The sequence below is a fragment of the Eschrichtius robustus genome, chromosome 20, assembly GCF_028021215.1.
Source record: "Eschrichtius robustus isolate mEscRob2 chromosome 20, mEscRob2.pri, whole genome shotgun sequence".
NCBI lineage: Eukaryota > Metazoa > Chordata > Mammalia > Artiodactyla > Eschrichtiidae > Eschrichtius > Eschrichtius robustus.
In genome coordinates this window covers 44,488,176-44,511,246 of record NC_090843.1, presented here as the reverse complement: position 1 = coordinate 44,511,246, position 23,071 = coordinate 44,488,176, and the positions used below count along the sequence as shown (strand labels likewise).

At 38.2% G+C, this 23,071-nt stretch overlaps 1 protein-coding gene across 11 annotated transcripts in view; it reads right to left on the bottom strand.

Annotated features, from left to right (window-relative positions):
* GGNBP2 (gametogenetin binding protein 2) overlaps nucleotides 1-23,066 on the bottom strand; it is a 31,350-nt gene extending 8,284 nt beyond the window's left edge. For 5 of the 11 annotated variants that reach the window (XM_068530258.1, XM_068530263.1, XM_068530262.1 and 2 more), the window contains exons 1-7: nucleotides 22,921-23,066; nucleotides 22,192-22,378; nucleotides 15,093-15,173; nucleotides 13,277-13,530; nucleotides 11,145-11,243; nucleotides 6,692-6,817; nucleotides 6,489-6,602 (exon numbers count right to left, since the gene is read on the bottom strand). In XM_068530258.1, coding sequence (XP_068386359.1) covers nucleotides 6,489-6,602; nucleotides 6,692-6,817; nucleotides 11,145-11,243; nucleotides 13,277-13,530; nucleotides 15,093-15,173; nucleotides 22,192-22,284 — 767 coding nt within the window. In that variant the 5' untranslated portion in view covers nucleotides 22,285-22,378; nucleotides 22,921-23,066. The remainder of the gene's footprint in view (nucleotides 1-6,488; nucleotides 6,603-6,691; nucleotides 6,818-11,144; nucleotides 11,244-13,276; nucleotides 13,531-15,092; nucleotides 15,174-22,191; nucleotides 22,379-22,920) is intronic. The other 6 variants (XM_068530265.1, XM_068530267.1, XM_068530266.1 and 3 more) reach the window with 3 other exon arrangements.
* Between the last annotated feature and the right edge of the window lie 5 nt (nucleotides 23,067-23,071).

Below are 23,071 nucleotides of genomic sequence, written 5' to 3'. Positions count from 1 at the left end.
GAATGAGGCAGATAAATACCTGTTAGTGCATAAAATACATGGCCAAAAAATATTAGTTGCCAAGGACTAGCATATCTTCACTTCAAGAGCTATTTGTGCAGGTCAGAAAATAAAACAACAGAGGCTACCAACCAATGACTCTAGGATCCCTCTCCTTTCAGCCTCTGAAGATAGTTGGTATCTTCAGCCAGTAAACCTTGATTCAAATTTTTACATTTTAATACATCACTAGCTAAGCATGTGGGGTGGGAAGGGCAAGAAGAATGGGAAAGTGGTACATGTAATTTTTACTTTACTGGTAATTTCCAAAATGTCAAATTCTTTCCTCCAAAAGAAAATGCATGTTTCTCAACACTCAGTCATAATACAGACAACATATATGTAGAAATGTGGTTTAAACTTAACTGTACATAATGTGGTAAAAGTACAGAAGAGCATGTAAATGTAGAAGGATGTAGAAAAGTTTTCTTTTAGAAACCATTTTTTTTAAACACAACTTTATAAACAATTGAAAATAACTCACAAATAATAGAATTATGACTATGACCGAGCAATTTACAGAGAAGTAACTTAAGGTGGTGGGCAATATATTCCACTATAAACAGCATCAATAGTAATCAAAGAAATGCAAATAAAATCAACAGTAACATATCATATACATATAATTCACTATTCAATCAGAAAAGAAAAAAGAATAAAGCCTTATTTCTTTATTTTTGAATTCCTGAAATAAGGAAGAATTCGGTCTGGCGAAAAAGCCAGGCTCACAATATTCATAACTCTGAGAAGATCAGCTGTGGTGGAATGAGAAAATTTTGCTCTCTTTGATTTAGATTCATCTACCCAGATGAGCTCATCTATTCCCATAGCTTCAGTCAACATGTCTGACTCTCGACTCTACAGCTCTGCTCAAGTCTCTGTCCTTGCCTGAGGGCCAGACCCATACAGAAAAAATGGGCGGCAACACAGATGTCCAAAAGGCAACACATTAAATTTGTTGTCCAAAACCAAGGGCAACACAGTTCCCTTCCTATGTTCCCTTCCATCTGTGTTAAGAAATCACCATTCAGTTTCATGTTTGGTAATTGCAATCATTGTTGCTTTTGTTGTGGTCATCCATGTACAATGCTTGGTGTCAGTCTATTTATCTCTTGTAAAAATAAAAGACAGTGTGTGTGTGTGAAAAAAAAAAAAAAGCTAGACCTACAAGAATAAAAAAAAAAAAAAAGAAAAAAGAAATCACCATTCAATATGGGGATGTATGTATACCTGTAGCTGATTCACTTTGTTATAAAGCAGAAACTAACACACCATTGTAAAGCAATTATACTCCAATAAAGATGTTAAAAAATAAATAAATAAAATAAAATAAAATGAAATAAAAAAGAAAGAAATCACCATTCACACAGTCACCCAGAATGAAACCTCAGTTAATTCTAACTCCTCCTTAGGTCCTGCTTTTAGGGGTGGAGCCAATTGGTATCAATTCTTTCTAAAATTCTCTTGAAGGTCAATTCTTTTCAATTGCCTAGACAATTTTTAAAAATGCTTCTTAACAGGTTTCCCTGCTTCCACTCTTACTAGCTCTAATGCATCTCTCATACCAAAATAATTTTTTTAAACAAATCTCATTACCTCACTCTCAGCTTAAAAACCTCCCCACTGTCTACGAATAAAGTTCAAACCCATTAAGGCCTTCAGTGACTTCTCTTACCCAATGTACTATATCCAGCCTTATTTCCCAAGATTCACCTCTCCCTTCATGGTTCCCCTACTCTACCCCGCCCCCCTATACACACCAGATATATAATGGACTACATTTTTTTTTTTTTAATTGAAGTACAGTTGACTTACAATGTTGTGTTAGCTTCTGGTGTACAGCAAAGTGATTCAGATATATAAATATATATGTTCCTTTTCATATTCTTTTCCATTAAGGTTTATTACAGAATATTGAATATTGTTCCCTGTGCTAGACAGTAGGACCTTGTGTTTATCTATTTTCTATATAGTAGTTTGTATCTGCTAATCCCAAACTCCTAATTTATCCCTCCTCTATTCCCTTCACCCTTCGGTAACCATAGATTTGTTTTCTACGTCTGTGAGCCTGTTTCTGTTTTGTAAATGTTTCATTGTATCATATTTTAGATTCCACATACAAGTGATATCCTATGGTATTTGTCTTTCTGATTTACTTCACGTAGTATGATAATCTCTAGGTCCATCCATGTTGCTGCAAATGGCATTATTTCATTCTTTTCTATGGCTGAGTAGTAGTCCACTGTGTGTGTGCGTGCGTGTGTGTGTGTGTATGCATGCATGCACACACGAAAGTTGAATTCTAGTTATGGGAATTGCAGAAGGCTTCTTTAAGGATGGACGTGAAATGAAATGAATATATGTTAAAACAGAAGCTCTAAGCCCATTTTGTAAACAGAGGCAATAATGTTGACAAGTAAAGTTAAATCATTATGTTTCACTAATGTTTAAAAAATAGACACAGAAATATACAAAAATTAACTCAAAATGGGTTAAAGACCTAAACATTAAGACCTGAAACTATAAAACTCCTAGAAGAAAACATAATAATGGAATAGATGATGATTTCTTGGATATGGCATCAAAAGCACAGGGAACAAAAGAAAAAATAAGATAAATGAGACTATATCAAACTTAAAAACTTCTGTGTAGCAAAGGAAACAATGAACAGAGTGAAGGACAACCTATGGAATGGAGAAAATATTTACAAACCATATACTGGAATAAGGGGTTAACATCCAGAATAAATAAAGAACTCTTGGGCTTCCCTGGTGGTGCAGTGGTTAAGAACCCGCCTGCCAATGCAGGGGACACGGGTTCGAGTTCTGGTCCGGGAAGATCCCACATGCCGCGGAGCAACTAAGCCCGTGCGCCACAACTACTGAGCCTGTGCTCTAGAGCCGCGAGCCACAACTACTGAGCCCGCATGCCACAACTACTGAAGCCCGCGCATCTAGAGCCCGTGCTCTGCAACAAGAGAAGCCACCGCAATGAGAAGCCCGCACACCACGAGGAAGAGTAGCCCCCGCTCGCCACAACTAGAGAAAGCCCGCGCGCAGCAACAAAGACCTAACGCAGCCAAAAATAAAATAAATTTAATAAAATAAATTTAAAAAAAAAAAATAGAAGGAGCATTTAAAAAAAAAAAAAAAGAACTCTTACAACTCAACAACAAAACAAACAAACAAAAAAACCTGATTAAAAAATGGACAAAGGACATGAATAGACATTTCTCCAAAGAAGATATACAAATAACTAATAAGCATATGACAAAATGCTCAACATCACTAATCATCAGGGAAATGCAAATCAAAACCACACAATATCACCTCAAACCCACTGTGTGGCCACTATCAAAAAATCAGAAAATAACAAGTGTTGGCAAGGATCTGGAGAAACTGGAACCCTTGCACACTGTTGATGGGATTGTAAAATGGTGCTGCCAGCATGGCAAATATTATATGGGGTTGGCCAAAAAGTTCGTTTGGGTTTTTCCGTGACATCGTACAGAAAAACCAGAATGAACTTTTTGGCCAATCCAATAGCATAGCATTTCTTCAAAAAATTAAACACAGAACTATCATATAATCCAGCAATCCCAGTTCTGGGAATATATACAAAAGAATTAAAAACAGGATCTCGAAGAGCTTTTTGCACACACTCATGGTTCACTGCAGCATTGTTCACAATAGCCAAGATGTGGGAACAACCTAAATGTCCACTGACAGGTGAATGTGGTGTATACATACAATGGGACATTATTCATCCTCAAAAAAGAAGAAAATTCTGTCATCCGTTACAACATGGATGAACCTTATGGACATTATGCTAAGTGAAATAAGTCAGACACAAAAAGACAAAACACTGCATGATTCCACTCACGTGAGTTATATAAAGTAACTGAACTGAAAGTAACAAAAAAGAGAATGGTGGCTTGCAGTGGGTGAGGGGAGGGGTAAAGGAGGAGTTATTGTTCAATGGATGTGGTATAGCTTCAGTCATGCTACATGAAAAAATTCTAGAGATCCACTGTACAACAATGAGCAAATAGTTAACAATACTGTACTGAACACTTAAAAACTGTTAAGAGGGCAAGTATAAGTTATGTTTTTTTATCACAATTTAAAAAAATCTTCCCCTTGGTGGGAGAAATGGTCACGGACACAGAAATAAAAATACTTCCACGTTTTCAGGCTATAATGGTAAGTTTAGATTTTTGAGTAAATAAATGGTTAAATGTCATACAGTACCAAAATGAAACTTGAAATATTTTCCCCATATCTTACTGCTTTAAGTCCTCAGTCTAATATGTTTGTACGTAATCATAAGTAACATAAGCATAAGTAAACAGCAATTTAAAAATTTATATGTAAGCCTCAAGAATGAAAGTGATTTTTCTGTTTTCAAAAGTAACCTTGCACACAAATTTAAAAAATTTTCTTAATTCAGAGGTTTCAGTTTCCTAACACCTCATTTCTAATAATGTACTATCATAATATTTAACTGGCTAAATAGTGTTATAAAATCTTTATTATTCAGTGCTCAGAAAAGTCCCCTAAATAAAGTAGAAGTGCCAAGAGGGTCCATTATTCAGACGTTTAGAAATCATTTTCAACTGACTGCACCTCAAAAACTCAACCTGTACCTAAAACAAGAACTAGATACACAAGATTAACAAGGACTTGCAAATCTGGCATGCAAAGGTTCAGGGATGTGCTTACTGTGCGCCAGATATTGTTCTAAGTTAAGTCTTATCATGTATCATCAATCCTCACGACAAATCTAATCTTATAATAAATCCTATTAAGACCATTTCTATCATTATTTTTGTCTTAAAGAAGAAAAACACTGATGCACAGAAAAGTAACTTGTACAAAGTTATAATCAGTAGAACCCAGATTCAATGCAACCTCCCTTAATTGCTGTCTTAATTGTACTTCTCCCCTCATCCTTAACATATTTATAAAATGGACTCCAGGGGCTTCCCTGGTGGCGCAGTGGTTGAGAGTCTGCCTGCCAATGCAGGGGACACGGGTTCGAGCCCTGGTCTGGGAAGATCCCACATGCCGCGGAGCAACTAGGCCCGTGAGCCACAATTACTGAGCCTGCACGTCTGGAGCCTGTGCTCCGCAACAAGAGAGGCCGCGATAGTGAGAGGCCCGCGCACCGCGATGAAGAGTGGCCCCCGCTTGCCGCAACTGGAGAAAGCCCTCGCACAGAAACGAAGACCCAACACAGCCATAAATAAATAAATAAAAAATAAAAAAAAAGGACTCCACCTTTCTTATAAATTACTGCCCCCTAAACACAGGAAATATCTAAAAACAATATAGGAAATTCCAAAACATTAGCTATAGTAACTAGTAATTTATCACCCCAAAATGCTATCTTTTGGGGACCAATTCATATTGAATACAAGGATCAATTCATATTGAAAGAGAAAAGAATCCATAACGGACCTATACATTTATGTTTTACGGTTAAAAATCCCCCTCCCAAACTCCAAATAATTGACATATTCTCTACTCTCTTGGGTATAATCAACTAAGGCAAAAAACAAGAAAGATATTCTCTACTCTCTTGGGTATAATCAACTAAGGCAAAAAACAAGAAAGTTTGTAATTCTAAATAAAAAAAAAACACTTAATAAACTTAGTATGCAGGTAAAGTCATTAGCTCATTGCCATATAAACACCAATCTTGATAATGCCAGTTTTTATTATTTACATATGCTTTCTAGAAGTGTCCCCAAAGTAATTGTGTATATCTCTCCCAAAGTCAAAGAACACACAACCACAAACCCAACATGTGACAAATTTATATGAAAACAGTACAACTCCCCCCCAAGAACGCCATCTCTAGATGGCTCCCTTACCAGTTTCCTTTCCTACTGCACTCTCCCTCCCTACGAATTTCCAAATGTTAATGACACTTAGAAAATTCCTTTGTAAAGTAGTATTCTAAAAAGAAAAATCTGAAGTTACTTTTATAGTACGGGAAGCACATGAATTCCAACTCTATTTTTAGGTCTTGACAATTAAAGAAAAAATAATTCAAAATATTACTAAGTAAAAGCTGCTATTTTAACTTTAATTTTGAAAAATGACATCATGAAATGCTTCTATCATAAAAACAAGGAGTACTAGAATTCCCACAGTGATTAAGTACACTTTACTTGACTTACAGTTATTTTGCGTTTCTTGAACAGCTGGCCTGGAACTAACAGGTAGAAATTACAAAAAATGGAAATGCTGGCCTAACACAAGACGGCCAACACTGAGAGTCATCCTATAAAGGAACTGCCTACCCTAACATTAAACTCCGCCTCATGTCAGGTATTAACGGGAAGGCTGGAGTACTATTATGTGAAGAAGGTCAGTGACAGGTCAGTCTGGATGACTGACAGCTAAGACACCTTCCAACTACACCATGATGATCTTTGGACTTACCTGTGTTTTCGCAGATACGTTTCTAGTGTTTCTAAAAGACAACTAGAGTCAATTAAAACTACTTCATCCCTGCATTCTTGGGACATTAGTTCCCATACGTCCATCCAACAACCTCTGCAGAAAGAAACAAATCTTAGTGAGAAGAAGGAATATACAAGGGTAAAACATTTAAAAAAGGTGAGTAAAGGATTGCTTGATTTTACCTGGCTGTTCCCTGGAAAGGTCCATAATGGAAAATGATCCTACACTTGCTGTCCTTCCTGTGGTCTTCACTACTTCTCTTATCTGTACTTAACTTCTCTGAACTGACACTGCTACTGCTCCCTTCACTGTAGTACAGCACAGTACAAAGCTTAGTGACACTGAGATAATCTGAAGGAGTAATTTCTATAGTCTAAATTAAAATCATCAACTCTTTAATACATTAAGATATTAGTAGGGTAAGTCTGCAAATTGGTATATAATTACATATTTAACCATATTAAAATGTTACTTAGACAGGTGCTCATATCTTTATACAAAAACTTCTGCTCAACTATTAAGTTTACCTGATATAATTTAACAACATTTACACTTATCAAGATAGTAACTGGTTAACACACTAAGCATTTTATGAGCAAATCTACTTGGAATGTTTTAAAGTCAAAAGGGCTGAAAAAAAATGATAAAATATTTTCACCTATAAACATGGATCAATCTTCCACAAATTGAAAATACTAACAAGTGCTGATCTACTTAATGTGATTTTATAGCTAGCCCATGGCAACAAAATTCTTATCTATCTTCACATTTACAAGTAACTGGGAAAGTCACAGATTAATCTAATTATGGTAAAGAAATTTTTATATTTACTAAAATAAAGATAGCATACTAAGATGAACACTTTACACAGCCTAAATTAGTAGTAAGTCCTATACAAATAATTTTTTAAAAACTTACTAAAAACTTCCCAGACTCTCCCTCCCCCACAGGTTGCAATGCGGTGCTGGTCATGCATTTTGCTTTGTTGCAGATGTGCATTCCAAGAGAAATATGTTTCTATATTCCGTTCAATGATAGTCTTCTTGATTTTTCATGATTCTGAACAACTGGCTCCTGCCTGTTCTTCTGCAGGGTCTCACTACAGTCCTAGAAATTCATTACCTGGGATGCTTGAGATGGTAAAACTTCTGAATCTTTACTTAACCTACTCTATATAGCTAAATAAGTATTTCTCAACCCCCTGCCCACCCTGTAAGGTCATACGTACAATTCAGCTCCCTACTCCCATCTCACAAGGGCTCGGGCCAAGGATCAATGTCCCTTATTTTTGAAACAAAAACCTCAACTCCTGCTCTGCCTTGCATGTTATATCCTTCTATCCTCATCTCCCAAATTTGCAATTTTCTATGCCTGAGTGATCCATAATCTAAAACTGAGTAACTCTCAAACTCAAGTTCTCATTATTGAGGAAAAGGTTCATGAAATCAGAGCCGGGGAATGATTATTATACCATCAGAATGTGAAAGCATTATTCTAGAAAAAGCTTGAAAAAAAATTCTACAGCTCAAATCAAGATTTTATCCATAATCTCTACAGACCAAATGTCTTTATATCACTCCTTCCTTTCAAGATCAAGCTCTCTAAAAAAGGAAGTCTTTTCACTTCCTTGTTCTACTCCCACACCTTCCACTCACAGTTCAACCCATTACAACCTTGCATTGCATGCACTTTTCTACCCATGCTGATCTAGATTGTTTCCATTCAACCACAGATCTGCTCATCAAGATCAACAATTATCTCAGTGTTGCTATAACCAACAGACACTTTTGGGTCCTTGATAACTCAGCAACCTTCAACACAGCTTACCAACCACCGCCCCCCACCTCCCCGCCCCATACTCTTTTCCCTTGGCTTCCTCCTACCTCCCTGGCGATTCTTTCTCGAGTTTCTTTAGGCTTATTCTTTCTACCATTAAACTGAATTCCTCAGCATTCCTTTCTACTACTCTACTCTTCCTCTAGGTGATCTTATTCAGTTGAACAACATGAGGCTGAATTGCGCAGGTCCACTTATGCACGGATTTTTTTCAGTAGTAAGTACCACAGTACTACACAATTTGCAGTTCGTGGAATCTGAGGATACGAAGGAACCATGTATACAAAGGGCCAACTAGAAGTTACACTCAAATTTTCCATTGCGTGGAGGGTCGGTGCTCCTAACCCCTGTACTGTTCAAGAGTCAACTGTAGGGGCTTCCCTGGTGGTCCAGTGGTTAAGAATCTGCTTTCCAATGCAGGGGATGCGGGTTCGATCCCTGGTTGGAGAACTAAGATTCCCACTTGCCACAAGGCAACTAAGCCCGCGCACCACAACTGCTGAGCCCAGGCGCTCTGAAGCCTGCGCGCTGCAACGAAGATCCCGCATGCCCCAACAAAAGATCCCACATGCCCCAACGAAGATCCCACGCGCCGCGACCAAGACCCGACGCAGCCAAATAAATTAATTAATTTAAAAAAAAAGAGTCAACCGTATATCATTCATCAGCTACAGGCCTACAACTCTGGCCTAGACCTTTCTTTCAGACCTCACACTTACTCCCAGACAGACAATAACTTGGTTTACTTGCATGAATGTGAGAATACTCTCAGGAAGACTGAACTAGATTGTTACTACTGATTAGGCTAAAAGCTAATTAACTGTATTACACTTTCCCCTGAAGAAAATCTAAAGAGAGAAAGGGGGGAACAACACAAGGAAAATATAAAAAGAAAAGTCATAGTAGCACAGAATGGCAGTGACCATCCAAAGCGGAGGAGAAGTCTTGGCTAAGCAGACTATACTCTCTGGCCGGCTATCCACATGGCATGTGGGAATAACTGAAGCTACCTTAGGAGGTGTTGCTTAACTAACTCCATTCACACTGACTGCATAACTCAGCAAACAGCCTTCCAAAACATTTGTCTTCCCATGTGGTGGGGCTAGAGCTGAAGCAGGACGTGAAGTCTGTGGAGGTTTGTTTTTTGTTTTTAAGCTGAAATATAGGAAAACATAGCTGTATGTCAATTTAATAAAAGTAGATAATTGACGAAGCAAAGTCAGGGAGAAAAAGAGAAGAGTTGGAATCCGGAGCAAAAGTGGAAGGACTGGTCTTTGAAGGAAGGTGGCAATGAGCATAGATGTTTAAGATGTTGGGGTAGCTGTTGCTTTTCAGCTCCTCAATGAAGAATATTCATAACAAAAACATAGAAGGCAGCCTTTGTATTATATCATACTACGCTGTGGCTTTAGTCAACAGGTTATTCAGAAAAGGTTACTGTCTAATGAGAAAATTAGAATGGATTCTGCATTCAGAAAGTCAGGAATTCTTTAAAGATATTGGTAAATCAGGTATATGAAATAATTATCCTTAGATAAGCACTTTAGGTTGTGTAGAGCTTTACTGGGTTCAGAGCTCTCACATTTAGAAATCATATAATGTGTGGTTCTTGTTTAGATCTTGATTCTAACAAATCAGTGTAAGAAGACACTTTTAGAGAGAGTTGGGGAAAGCTGAATATGAACTGGGTATTAGATTATTATAGTTAAAAGTTTTGTTAGGTGTTACAATGGCACTGTCATGAAGGAAAATGTCACTGTATTTAGAGATGAATGTGGAAATATGTAGTAGTAAAATAACATAATGCCTGGAACTTGCTTTAAAATACTTCAGCAAAGGAAAAGGTGAACAAATGAAATAAATGTGGCAAATCTTGATAACTACGGAGTCTGGGTGAAGGTATTTGGGGGTAAGAGGGTCCTTGTATAGTCTCTCTACTTTTCTATGTGTTTGACAGTTTTCATAATAAAAGTTTAAAAACTTTTTTGTTCCTGAGTATAGAAAAAAAAAAAAAAAAGATTATTAACTATTAACACACCACCACCTGGTCATCTAGGTCTTTTTACCAGAGAGGAAAATATCAATTTAACAATGGTGTCAACACTACTAATGAGATATCCAAAAAAACTAATTTTTAAAATTAATTCAGAAGTGTAGTTTTACATCATCCCATTCTCCCCCCAAACAAAAGTTACTTCTTAGAAACTCCCTTCAAATTCCACTGCTTCTCCTTACCACCCCCAACCCCAAGCAATTTTGAAGGGGCAACTGTGACACTGTGCTAGGAGATGGGGGGCAGAAGCAGCCATGGACACCGTAGCTCCTAACCAAGAAGAAAACTGCAAGTTAGTTACATAAATTCACATTGCTATAACTGATTCAAGATTTTTTTTTAAATCCTTGATAAATTACTAGGGAGACCTAGAGACAAGAAAGACAAGAAAAATAATTTATACATTATGACTAGTACATAGATTAAAAAAATGATACCACTACTTTGAAAAATTTAATATTGGCTACATAAATTTCCACAAAGATCTCAACCTCCTTTCTCTGAAACATATTTAATACAAGGAAAAAAAAACACTTAAAAAAAAAAATCAAACCTATATAGTCCCAATGCAAAAAGGCCTACAGAACCAGGAGACATATTTATTTTGACCAATTATATGGTTTTTACGTTACAGTGTAAACAATTAATGAAATAAAACTAGCAGGGTTTCTTTTCTTTTTACCAAATGTGATCAACATTTATAATCTTAACACTGACAAAGTATCCTGATAATCAATTCTACTTACCCCAAAGGTTTTGGTTTGTGCGTATCTAAGGAGTGCAACTGACATCTCTTGTTCTTTTTACTTTTTGGAATAGCATCTATCATGTCATTTAGTTTGGACCTAATTAAAAATAAACCATTAAAGGTTTGATTAATATTAACTTTTCTTTAGAATTTTCAAAATCTCTATGCCTTTTAGTGAGAAGTATATTTAAAGTATTAGACACATCACTTACTTTGAAAATTTCTCATCAAACTCTAACCCAAGAGTCGGTACATTTATATTCCCTTTCCATTCCCAGCCTATCGAAACGTTGAAGACCTGCCCTATTCAACATACTCTTGCCCCTAGACTACATCTGTCTCATTCATCCCTGCATCTGCATTGTATCTAGCAGTGTGCCTGGCACTCAAATATTTTACGACTGATTACTACCTGACTCTCAGCCATACTCCACTGTCCAAACATTAGATATCTAAACATACACTATCCTTGGGAATTCCCTGGCGGTCCAGTGGTTAGGACTCCGTGCTCTCACTGCTGAGAGCCCGGGTTCAATCCCTGGTCGGGGAACTATTATAAAATCCCACAAGCCACGTAGTGCGGCCAAAAAAAAAAAAGGAAACAATAAAAGATAAAATAAAATAAACATACACTATCCTTGATGAGGAGCCTTCAACAGAAATTTTATGCAAATATAGAAATACATAAGGCTAACTATCCAAACCCTGCATCCATCCAATCAGCAAAGCTTGTCAACTCTAACTTTTAAATATATTCAGAATCAAATCACTTCTCATCACCTCCACCATTACCACCCTTGTCCAACTCGCCTCTCTAGCTTAGTCCACTGCAACAGCTGGCCTCCCAAATGGTCTCTTTGCTTCTACAGTTTGCCTTTACACACTAAGTTTCACTTAGCAGCCAGTCATCTTTTCAAAACAAAAATCACATTATGTTATTTCTCTATTCAAAAACCCTCCAAGGCTTCTTTTCTCAGGCAGAGTAAAAATCCAAAGTCTTTACCACCACCTCTAAGTAGGTTTGGCCTTCAGACCTCTTCTCTTTTCCTATTTACACTTACCCTTTGGTGATCACATCTCATCTCATGGGTTTAAATATACATATAAATACTGTATATATGTTGATGACACAAATTTATATCTCTAGGCCACAACTCTCTGAACTCTACCTGGACACCCAGCTGCTATCCCAAATGAACACATCCAAAAGTGAGTTCTGCAAAACTGCTCCTCCCTCCTCCAGTCCTACCCACCTCAGTCAATGGAAACCACCTGTCCTGCTCTTCAGACCCCAAATCTGGGAATCATCCTTGATGCCCTCCTCCACATCCAATCTACCCAAAAATCCTGTTGGCTCATTCCTCAAAATATAACCAGGATCCAACCATTTCTCATTATCTCCGTGGCCACTATACTGGTCACTATTATTTCTTGCATGGACTATTAAACAAGCCTGTTTCTCCACCCTTCCATGACCCTTCTACTTATTCTCAACACAGAGGTGACAGTAAGCAAAACTTCAAGGGAGACCATGTATTCCTCTGCTCAAAACCTTCCCAAATCTTCCCATCTCAGAGTTAAAAAAAAAAAAAGACCTCAAGATGGCACTCCATAATTAGGCCTTTTAGTACTCCTGTGTCCTCATCTTTTATTACCATTCCCTTCATTCATCTGGCTCCAGCCGCAATGGCTCCCTTGCTGTTCTTCAAACATTCCAGGAAAACTCCAACCTCTGAACCTTTACACTTGCTGCTCCTTCTTTGCCTTCCCCCAGATATCTACATGGTTCACTCACTCACTTCATTCAAGTCTATATTCAATGTCATTTTATCAGAGAGGCCTTCCCTGACCACTCTCCATAAGAATTCTACCCACTCATTGTCTATCTCCCTTACTGGTTTGTCTTTGTATTGTAACTTAACATCCTTGACAAATTATGTATTTGTTTACTGCCTGCCTCTCCCCACATGAGAAAAGAAACTTTACAGTCACTGGCACATAGAAGTTACTCAATAAAAGTGTTGAATCTGGACTCAAGCTTTGCCCCAACCAAATTTAGAAAAAAAGCTACCACTGTCACCAAGTTTAAATATTTAACAAACTCATTGTTTCCTAATTGATTATACTCACCCATGTACATAAAATAATGTATAAAGCTTCTTTGCATCAGTCATGCAGCTTCGAGTTACAGATAGGACTCCCTTGGACCCCACTGTCAGGGGTTCAAGGGCAGGATTTCCAGACTCTACAAGCTGGGAAAAGAGGCGCTCCACACTTCGACGACAACCAACACATGGGACAAGCTGAGAAAGTGCGCTTAAGACTTCACGTGATGTCACCACCATGGCAATACTTAGATCTTGCTGCTTAAGCATACTATGTCGCTGAGAGAAGAGGGAAAGAAAAATAAAGAAGAGTTCGTAAGAAAGACATGAAATGACTCTTTCACCACTCTTTCTGGTTCCTATCCTTGTGCAGTGAGTACAGCCTGGGCAGGGCTTGCCATCTCTATCTGCAACTGAGTCAGTAAGGCAAGGCAGTCGGCCTTGTCCGTGCTGTACTGAGTTTGCTCCACAAATCCCCCTGTTCTAGAATCTAGGGTATAAAAAACTCCACTTAGGATGCCAGGGCTATGCAGTATGTGACCCAGCATAGCAAAAAGAAGCCCTGCATGTGGAAATTTAGTGCCTGTCAAATGTGCATTAAGCTTAGTACTCTCACTTAAAATAAAACATTTTAGAAAGGAAAGAAAGAAGAGAGAAAAGAATAAAGACACAAAGCAGCTTTACCATGTCTTTTTCTCAACCTTTAGCAACACACTACGTTTAGCTACACAAGTCAAGTTAGGATAGTGATCATGTAGAGCAGCAATTCTCAACCTGGAGGTATGGGCAGGTGTGTCATGGATTAGTGGGAGAGAACAAGGCCTATCTTACCTATGTAGGAGCCTGCAGTGAGTAACTAAAATGCTGGTGCATATGAATGTTATCTGTTGGGTTATGACAAGGAAGAGAAATGACTGAGAACCATAGCTGTAGAGAAATGGGCAAAACTCATAAATAACTTCTACTTAGATGGAGTTATAGTCACACTACAAGTAATACCTCCAGTTTACCAAAAAAAAACAGATGAGAAAGATAACTCCCAAAAAGGATATTCTCACATTTACTATTAACCTTTAATTCAAAGTTTTCTCCAAAAGTTGAAATAGAATTTTGAAATAAAGTAACCATTTATCTTCCTTTATCTTGATCATAGTGTATTTACAAAGTAACACAGTGTTTAAGAATTAAAAAAGACTGGGAGTTTTGGGTTAGTAGATGCAAACTACTACATTTAGAATGGATAAACAACAAGGTCCTACTGTATAGCACAGGGAACTATATCCAATCTCCTGGGATAAACCATAATGCAAAAGAATATAAAGAACATATATATGTGTATAACTGAGTCACTGTGCTGTACAGCAGAAATTAGCACAACATTGTAAATCAACTATACTTCAGTAAAAAATTAAATTAAAAAACAATTAAATAAAAATCAGAAAATTCACTATACAAGATTAATTTTTTTTACTGAACAAAACAATTACTACCGAAAAAAACGAAGTTCTCAATGAAAAGTTGTCTGCCCTACCTTCTAAAAACAGGGAAATTAAATTTAAACTAAATTTAAACTGGTGAAATTAAAGCCTTACAGACATGTAAAATGATAACACACCACCACCAAATCTTTCACATCACAGGTATGTAAATATACCTGGAGCAATAGTAAAAGAAAGTAACCTCACTGCAATCTTAAGACCTAAAGAGTCCTAGGTAAAACAAAATTAATACTTACAGGTAAAATTTTAAATGACTCTTTAAAACACACATACATACATACACACACATGCGCACACGCACACACACACACCATTTAAAACATTAATTTTTAAAACTATTACCTGAATGAACTGCTTTAGTTGTGCACCATTATTTTGATGCCCATCGAGATTTAACACATTGTCAGGAAATTCCATCACCATCTTAATATGCAAAAGAATAAAAATCAATTATTTTATCCTCTTTGAGTACATGATACAGACTATTTTATAGTCTCCTAGGATAGAAAGAGACCCCTAAAGCCCGATTTGCTCCCTCCCACCTCCATCAAAAAGTTAAAAAAAAAAAAAAAAAATCCAAGTTACAGTTCCTAAAGCTAGAAATGGTATAGTCATTAGAAGCAAGGGCACTGAAGTCAGGCAGACTTGAATTCAAATCCCAGCTCTATCACTTACAGTTTATGTCATAATTCTGGGTAAGTTATTTAACCTGTCTGATTTTCAGCTTCCTCATTTGTAAAATGAGATTAAATAATAATTTTTCATATCTCTCATCAAATGGGTTGTGAGGATTAAATTATATTTTAAAGTGTTTGTTGCAGTGGCTAATAGCACTTAATAAGTGAAATAACCTGATATCTTACATTAAATATCCTGATATTTTCAGTTATTCAACTACAGAATATAATAAATCTTACCATGTAAATGACTATATATATAATGACTTCACTATACACACACACACACACACACACACACACACTCTCAGAATAATACCCAGCACATAGTAAATGTTTGCTCTAATCATGAACAGAAAAAAATACACTGAGATATTTATTCAGTTATCAAAATTCACTACCAGAGGAAGAGGGATACATAAAGCTTATGGATGTCTCAGGATGTCAGATAATGGGAATTAGTAATCAGCACATTTCACTGATTTGTGACACCACCGAAGTACCTTAGTTATGTACCACTAGGAAAGAGCCATTATAACTGGAAGATGTCACCAAACGAAAGAAGCATACCAATTTCAGAGATGTTAAATGTGAAAAAAAAGTATGCCTTCAAAACAATGAAATAAAGTAACACATTTGTATCTTAACTAAAACATTGTTAAACGTATCAAACATACTGCGCTAGAACAAACTTCTATTTCCAGATGACAAGGGCCACAAACTCCTACACACCCAAAGAGTGAAGTCAGGATAAAGAGACCATTTGAGGCAAAAACAAAAAACTAAAAAACCCCACCCACCTGAATGTGATCTTAAAAAGATTCCTCCCTTCACCAACCAGCACCACAAAGACCTGCTTCTTTAATCAAGTGACCATTCTTTCCCCTCCACATTAGAAATTAGAGCCTAAAAACATGCTTGTTCTAGCAGTAAACTGAGGACTAAACAACTAAGGCAAATGTAAGCAACAGATATAAGACCTTTTCTTGATTTATTAAGAAGGGACTACTGGATATGTGAACTAGAAAGACAAGTGGATACTAAGGATGGTCAATGATGCAAACACCGATTCAAGAATCCAGAGGACTTCAGTGTATTTCACAGACTCAAAAACTGCATGTACAATATGATTCAAATTTTTATGTGTATATTTTCTTACAGAAAAAGAAAATACATAATATATTAGATGTGGCTATCTCTAGGAAGAGAAAAGACAGATGACTTTTCTCTTTACATGTTCCTATCTTTCCCAAATGTATTATAATACACATATACCACTTATTACCGGGGAAAGAGCTACTGTTCCTTGTTTACAATTCTATATTCATTATACCATGTTCAGAGACATGCTTCCATTTCAATAGCTTTTACTATTCTGGAAGTTTCTTCTTCCATACATACAGACTACATGTCCTTATCTCACAATTTTAGGATCAATTATCCAGTTTTCAGGTTAATCAACTTCTCTCCAGTTTTCCCTCTGAGTTGTCTTATCTCCAAAGAGTGGTGGTGGTAATAATAAAGACATTTAATGTAGCTTTGTGCATACTAGCCATTGTTCTAAACACTGTCATATATTAACTTTGCCAACAGTACAAAGTAAAACTGGTCATCTAGTCATCTTAATAATCCTGGTATTAGAAATCCTGGCCCATGAAGACTGAAAAAAGAATAGTGCAATTAACTCACATTATGTTTTCTGGAATCACCACATGGTTTAAAACACAAAGAAATTAACTGTCAAGTCATAAAAAAGGTATAGGATAAACTTTTAAAGCCACACAGCTCAACAGAACACTGCAAGGCACTCCACATCTACCATTTAAGCAACTAATACCTTGATTTGGATTTCCACTTGCTTGATATAAATATACACCATTTCACCACATATTAATTGCCACCATAAAAAAAAACTGAGACAACTACCTATACTACTTTAAGATCAAAGCTACTCAATTCACCAAATCAAGGTCTCTCCAGTCCAGTTCATAGGTGAAATCCTAAATTGACTCTGTGTAAGTGAATTATTTTTATTCTGATCAACTATATTTTATTGTTTTAATAATTAAAGCAGGGGCTTCCCTGTTGGCGCAGTGGTTAAGAATCTGCCTGCCAATGCAAGGGACACGGGTTCGAGCCCTGGTCCAGGAAGATCCCACATGCCACGGAGCAACTAAGCCAGTGCGCCACAACTACTGAGCCTGAGCTCTAGAGCCCGCGAGCCACAACTACTGAGCCCACTTGCCACAACTACTGAAGCCTGCGCACCTAGAGCCCGTGCTCTACAACAAAGAGAAGCCACCTCAATGAGAAGCCTGCGCACCACAACGAAGAGTAGCCCCCGCTCACCGCAACTAGAGAAAGCCTGCGCACAGCAACGAAGACCCAACACAGCCAAAAATAAATAAATAAATAAATTTATAGGAAAAAAAAATTAAAGCAGAGGTCAAAGAATACACCTAACATATTGAGACCTACCAGCTGACCTTTAAAATATATATGTATATAAAATTTAATGGATAATACCTACTTTAGGAATCCTTTTTAAAAAGTCTATAAACAGGGTTAAAACTTAAAAAAAAACAAAAAAACCCTCATTTCCAACCATTTCATTTTCACCTAACTAGTACAGATAAATGTCAAGATCAGGTCTATTACTGCATCTTTCCTGGGTTTCCCTGGCTTGGATAATACTAAATTTTCTCTTGTACATACTCAATACCACCGGGTTAGAAACTTTGCACTCACACTAAGTAATTACTGTCCTTGCCTTTCACTTAGGACAATGGCTTTTTACCTTGCTGTTTACTGGCCAATCACTATATGCTCTTCAATGATGACACCACAATAAGAAAAAGGGAAAAAAGAAAAAGAAGAAGATAGAGGATAGCAGCACTATTTTTCCCCATTCTCTAAAACCACTTCCTTGACTTAGTCTTCAGAGTCCAAGTTACCTAAAGGAACAGTCATGTAAAGTATTTCAGGTGTGGTCTCACAGAGGAATCATTAGTGTTTGGCTTCATGATGAAGTTGCCTATCCCTAGCTAGCCAAAGATAGAACAAGTCATTGTCCTGCAATTACTGCTTTATAAAGTTTATTGAATCCATTACCCACTTTCACTCTTAAGTATCTGTCCTGGTTTCACCTGACCACAAATAATCTGTTCTTAGCACATTCTCACAAGCTCTAACCCAACAATACTAAGCTTGTATTTATTAAAAATCATTGTCCCTTTAGTTTTACTTTTTTACTTCCTTATCCTCACAGCCACCTGCAACATCTATCACCTTTGGTAAATTAAATATTTAATCAAGAGTTGAAAGCAAACAATAAATACTAAACTTCTAACTGACGCTAAATACCTAATCCCCAAGAGGATATGCTACATTTTTAAATCTTTTTTAAGTCTCAATCAAAAACCCTTATCAGAGTTTCTAGTCCCTTTTAGATTGGTTTGAATTAGAAGGGTAAACTATGTTCCAGAAATATTGTAGCAATCTGACAGTATGCATCAAGAATTTTATAAAAGGTTTTTATCCTTTGATACAGTAATTTTCCTCCAAAACCCTGAAAAAAAATTGTTAATGCAAAGATTTATGCATTATTTATATTCTTAGAGTATTATTCATAGTAAAAACTAGAACCACCTCTATGTCCAACAAAGGGAGAATGATTACATTATGGAATGTCACACAACAAAGTATTACATGGCCACTAAAGCTGTTTAAGAATGACAACAGAAAATGTTCTCAATATTACATTTAGTGAGAAAAAAGCAACTTATAAAGTGTTACAGAAAACGATACATCTCAATTCTGCATCTGTGTGTGTCTATGATGGGAACTACACCAAATGCTGCTATATTCTTAGCTATCTCTGGGAAGTAGTGTTAAGGATAATTTGTTTTATTTGTTTTGCAATTATTTTTCAAGATTATTTTATAAGGAGTATATATTTTGACTATTAATTCCTTTAAAAATACTTTAAAAATCTTAATTCTTCAAAGATGCCTTTAAAATAAAATCTGTATTCTGTCCATCTGCTATTCTATAATTCTAATAACACTGAAAAGCATTTTGGCTACATAGCATAACACTTTCCTGAATATTCCACCAGTTTACTTATTTGAGATTTTCTGAAATACACCTACATTAGCACTGTACTCAAGTATTCAAACCCACTAAACTTCCTTATGAGTCTTTTAAATGTGGCTACAACATACCACATAAAAGAGGAGGCTACTTCCTCACATACAAGCTTGTTAATTTCATTTTACAAATCCAACTTAAAATCGCCCAGTTTACCTAAGGCTAGAGGTTTCAGCTTCTGTTACTAAAACGATAAATATTTGTAACTGATTGTAAACATTACAACTAGACTTAACATCTAGAAGCTAACAAGATTCTAAGACTACTTGAAATAATGATCACACAATGTTTCCTCAGTGTATTCCCTACAGACCCTAGGAACAAAGACCAAACCAAAAGTTAACTTCAGGATGACAATGCCATCAAACTAACAATGGACCCATGCATAACCCTCTGCTGCAGGCTTCTCCCCTCCCTCTTCCCCAACAGGTGTTTGCTCTACATTATTCCTTTAAGTAGTGTTTGGTAGAATGGTTCTGAAACTTGTTTCCCTAAATATGATGCATTCTTGACAAGATTTTTCACTAACCAGCATTCAAAGACCATGCATAAGTTCCATAACAACGCAATAAATAGTCCCACTCATTCCCTAGTGATAAAAACCCTTCCACAGTAAAAAAAAAAAACTGCACCTTTTCCTAAATAAAATGGTATTTTAAGATAGTTGAGTAAGCCTAAATTTTATTTGCCTGGGTCACAAGTCCACAATACAATAAAAACAAAACTCAACCACCAGGTCAGTCCAATCCCAACTTCTCTAGAGAAATAAGTACAATAAAAAATCACAGGGCAGGTTACCTCTTTTTCTATGGAAAATTTTGGAAATTCATCATTGTACAGAGAATACAGTATAAAACCCCCAAAGTTGACTATTTTAAAGCACTAGATGATGGATGTATCAATGCTACATTCACATTAAAGGTGATTATGTGAGCATAAGGAGAATCAGTGTCTTTTAAATTTTTGTAAATACTCAAACTTATGTTTGATTTCCCGTTTTGATAGTATACACTCAATAGTAATCTTATGTCCAAACACACAGAACTCTTTTTTTTTTTTTTTAACTTCAAAGGCTTTCTGGGACAATAAACATAAAAGGTTGATACCAAACTACGTGCTCTAGAAAAGTGTCTGTGTTGGAGGGAGAGAGAAGAAAGAAAATATCAACACATGAACTCATATTAGTTTTCAAACTGAGAAATGCATCATTTAATTTGATCAGTGTTAGTTTTTTAAAAAACTAATTAAAATACAAGTCCATTATACTTTTAATGCAAAAAGTGCAGAAATCATGACCAAGGCATACAAGTACACTTTCTACTTCATCAACACAAATTCTATTTACCTTATATCAGCCCAAATCATTCTACCTTTTTCCACAAAAAAAAAAAAATGCACTTGGATAATTATAGATGCTTTCACTTAAAAAGTTCTAACAAATTAAGTCATTCAATAGCTCTTCTAATCCTTTTAAAGGTGCTGCAGCTCAATCAAGTCTTAACTGAGACTGGCAAACAGAAAGGCATAGACTGGCATCTCTACAATGACTTGCATTTTATACAAAATTTGAAAAAAGTTCAGTAGATATTTGCAAAAAAGAAATTCAGGAACAAAACAGATCAACTGCCTTTGAAAAGGAAAAAAGCCAAAAGTGCTACGATGAAGACACTTAACACCTTATCAAAGCAGGCAAATGTATAATCCAAAGCTTCAGCATCATCAAAACGCAGATTTCAAGATATTCAGAAAAGGTTCATTTCATTTCTTAAGAAATTGTGGCAAGCAACTGCACTCATTTCCTGTTCAGATTCAATTCAAATTTCTACCATTTCCTTTTAAAGGAAATACTACAGCAACACAGGGCAGAGGGTCTGTAATGCTGTACCACGCTAAAAAGGAAAACTACTCAGAACTGGGTTTTGACGTTCAAGATGAGCAATCAGCTTTTTATAATGCTCTTACACATTCAATCACTTTGCTTCCTTAGAAAAGGCTACTTGTAAAGAATAACTAATGACAAGAAAGCCCGTTTTGAAGAGTCATGGCCTAGCAATACAATCATTTCGAAGAGTTTTAATGTACGGGCATACTGAGACTATATCGAAATCAGATCATTTTAGTGGAATCTTTACTGTGCAAGAGCATGTCACTCTGCCCTCAGTAATTATGCTTATGAAGAGCTGTAGTATTAAGACAGAAAATAGACAGGTAGCAGTGCAGCTGCGACATTTCCAGATAATTAAGCCTCCCCGAGGGTAGGTGGTTTCTGTAAGGGATAGGCCCTTGACGCCCAAGATCCTTCAACCCGTCTCCGAGGCGCGTGCTTTGGCAAAAGCACCGCCTGCTAAAGGGAAAGGGTGAAGCTGGAGGGTTGAAAAAAGAAGGAAGAGCTGGGGAGAGGGGCTCAAAGTGCGTACGGAGCGCTAGCCTGGGGCCCCGCAAAGGTTAGCGAGCGACCCACTGCAAAGGCGAGTTTGCGGGGCCTGCCGGAGAGGCCTCGCCTAGGAGTTGCAACACACTCTTTCTCCAGTGCGCAGCGCTCGGCCTGGGGGAGGGGGAGGAGGGGAAACAGCTGCCAGGGGAGCGGCGAGCCTGGCCCGGCCCGGCCCGCTCACCGTGAGGGTGTCGTCTATGTAGAGGGGAATCTGCCTCCTCTCGAAGGGGAACTCCTCCTCCCCGTCCCTGCACACTGCCACCAGTCGCGCCATCGTCCCCGACGCTGCCGTTGCCACCGTCACCACCTCCTCCCAGCTGCTGCCGCCGCCGCCGCTCCTGCCGCTGCAGCCTCCTCCCAGCTCCTGCCTGCAACAGCCAAACCCCGCGAGCGTAAGCACCCGCCGCCGCGCAGCACATTCGCTACGGGGGGGAGGGAGAGGAGCAGGAGGGGACGGGAGATCTGAGCTGCGTTTCCCATCACCCGATTCCACACACGCTCAGCCAATCAGCGCCGAGCAGCGCCGGGACCCGCCCCCTCGCGCCGCTCTCCCTCCCTACCCCCCACCCCCACCCCGCCGGCCTCCAGTCAGGGTCCAAAGGAGAGGCGAAGGGGACCCGCTGGCCCCGGGGCTTCCCTAGCCCGTCAGCGGAGTACCGGCTCTAGAACCCCACTCCCGGCCTCCGCTCCACTGCCCGCAGCCCGCTGCCCGGGTGCCCTCAGCCCCCAGCTCCCCAGCTCCTTCTCCCCCTTTAAGGGCGCGCCCCGCCCAGTGAGTCCCCTGGGCTGCAGTTGCCCAGCGCGACCCCGCCCCTGGGAGGGGTCGACCCCGCCTCAGCTCTGCGGAGTCTGAGGTGGGAGGCTCAGACCCTTTCCTAGCTCTTCTCGGAGGAGGCCTCTCGGTTCTGACCTGCACCGTTTTCGTGGTCGCCTCCCTGACCCCCACCTCGGCTCCCCGTTACCGCCTGACAAGGCCCGCGTCAGGGCCGGCCTGGGCGGGAGCGCGGCTCCGAATGCCGTTTCCTCTCCAGGTTCAGTCAGCCGCCGGCGCCACGGGGAGT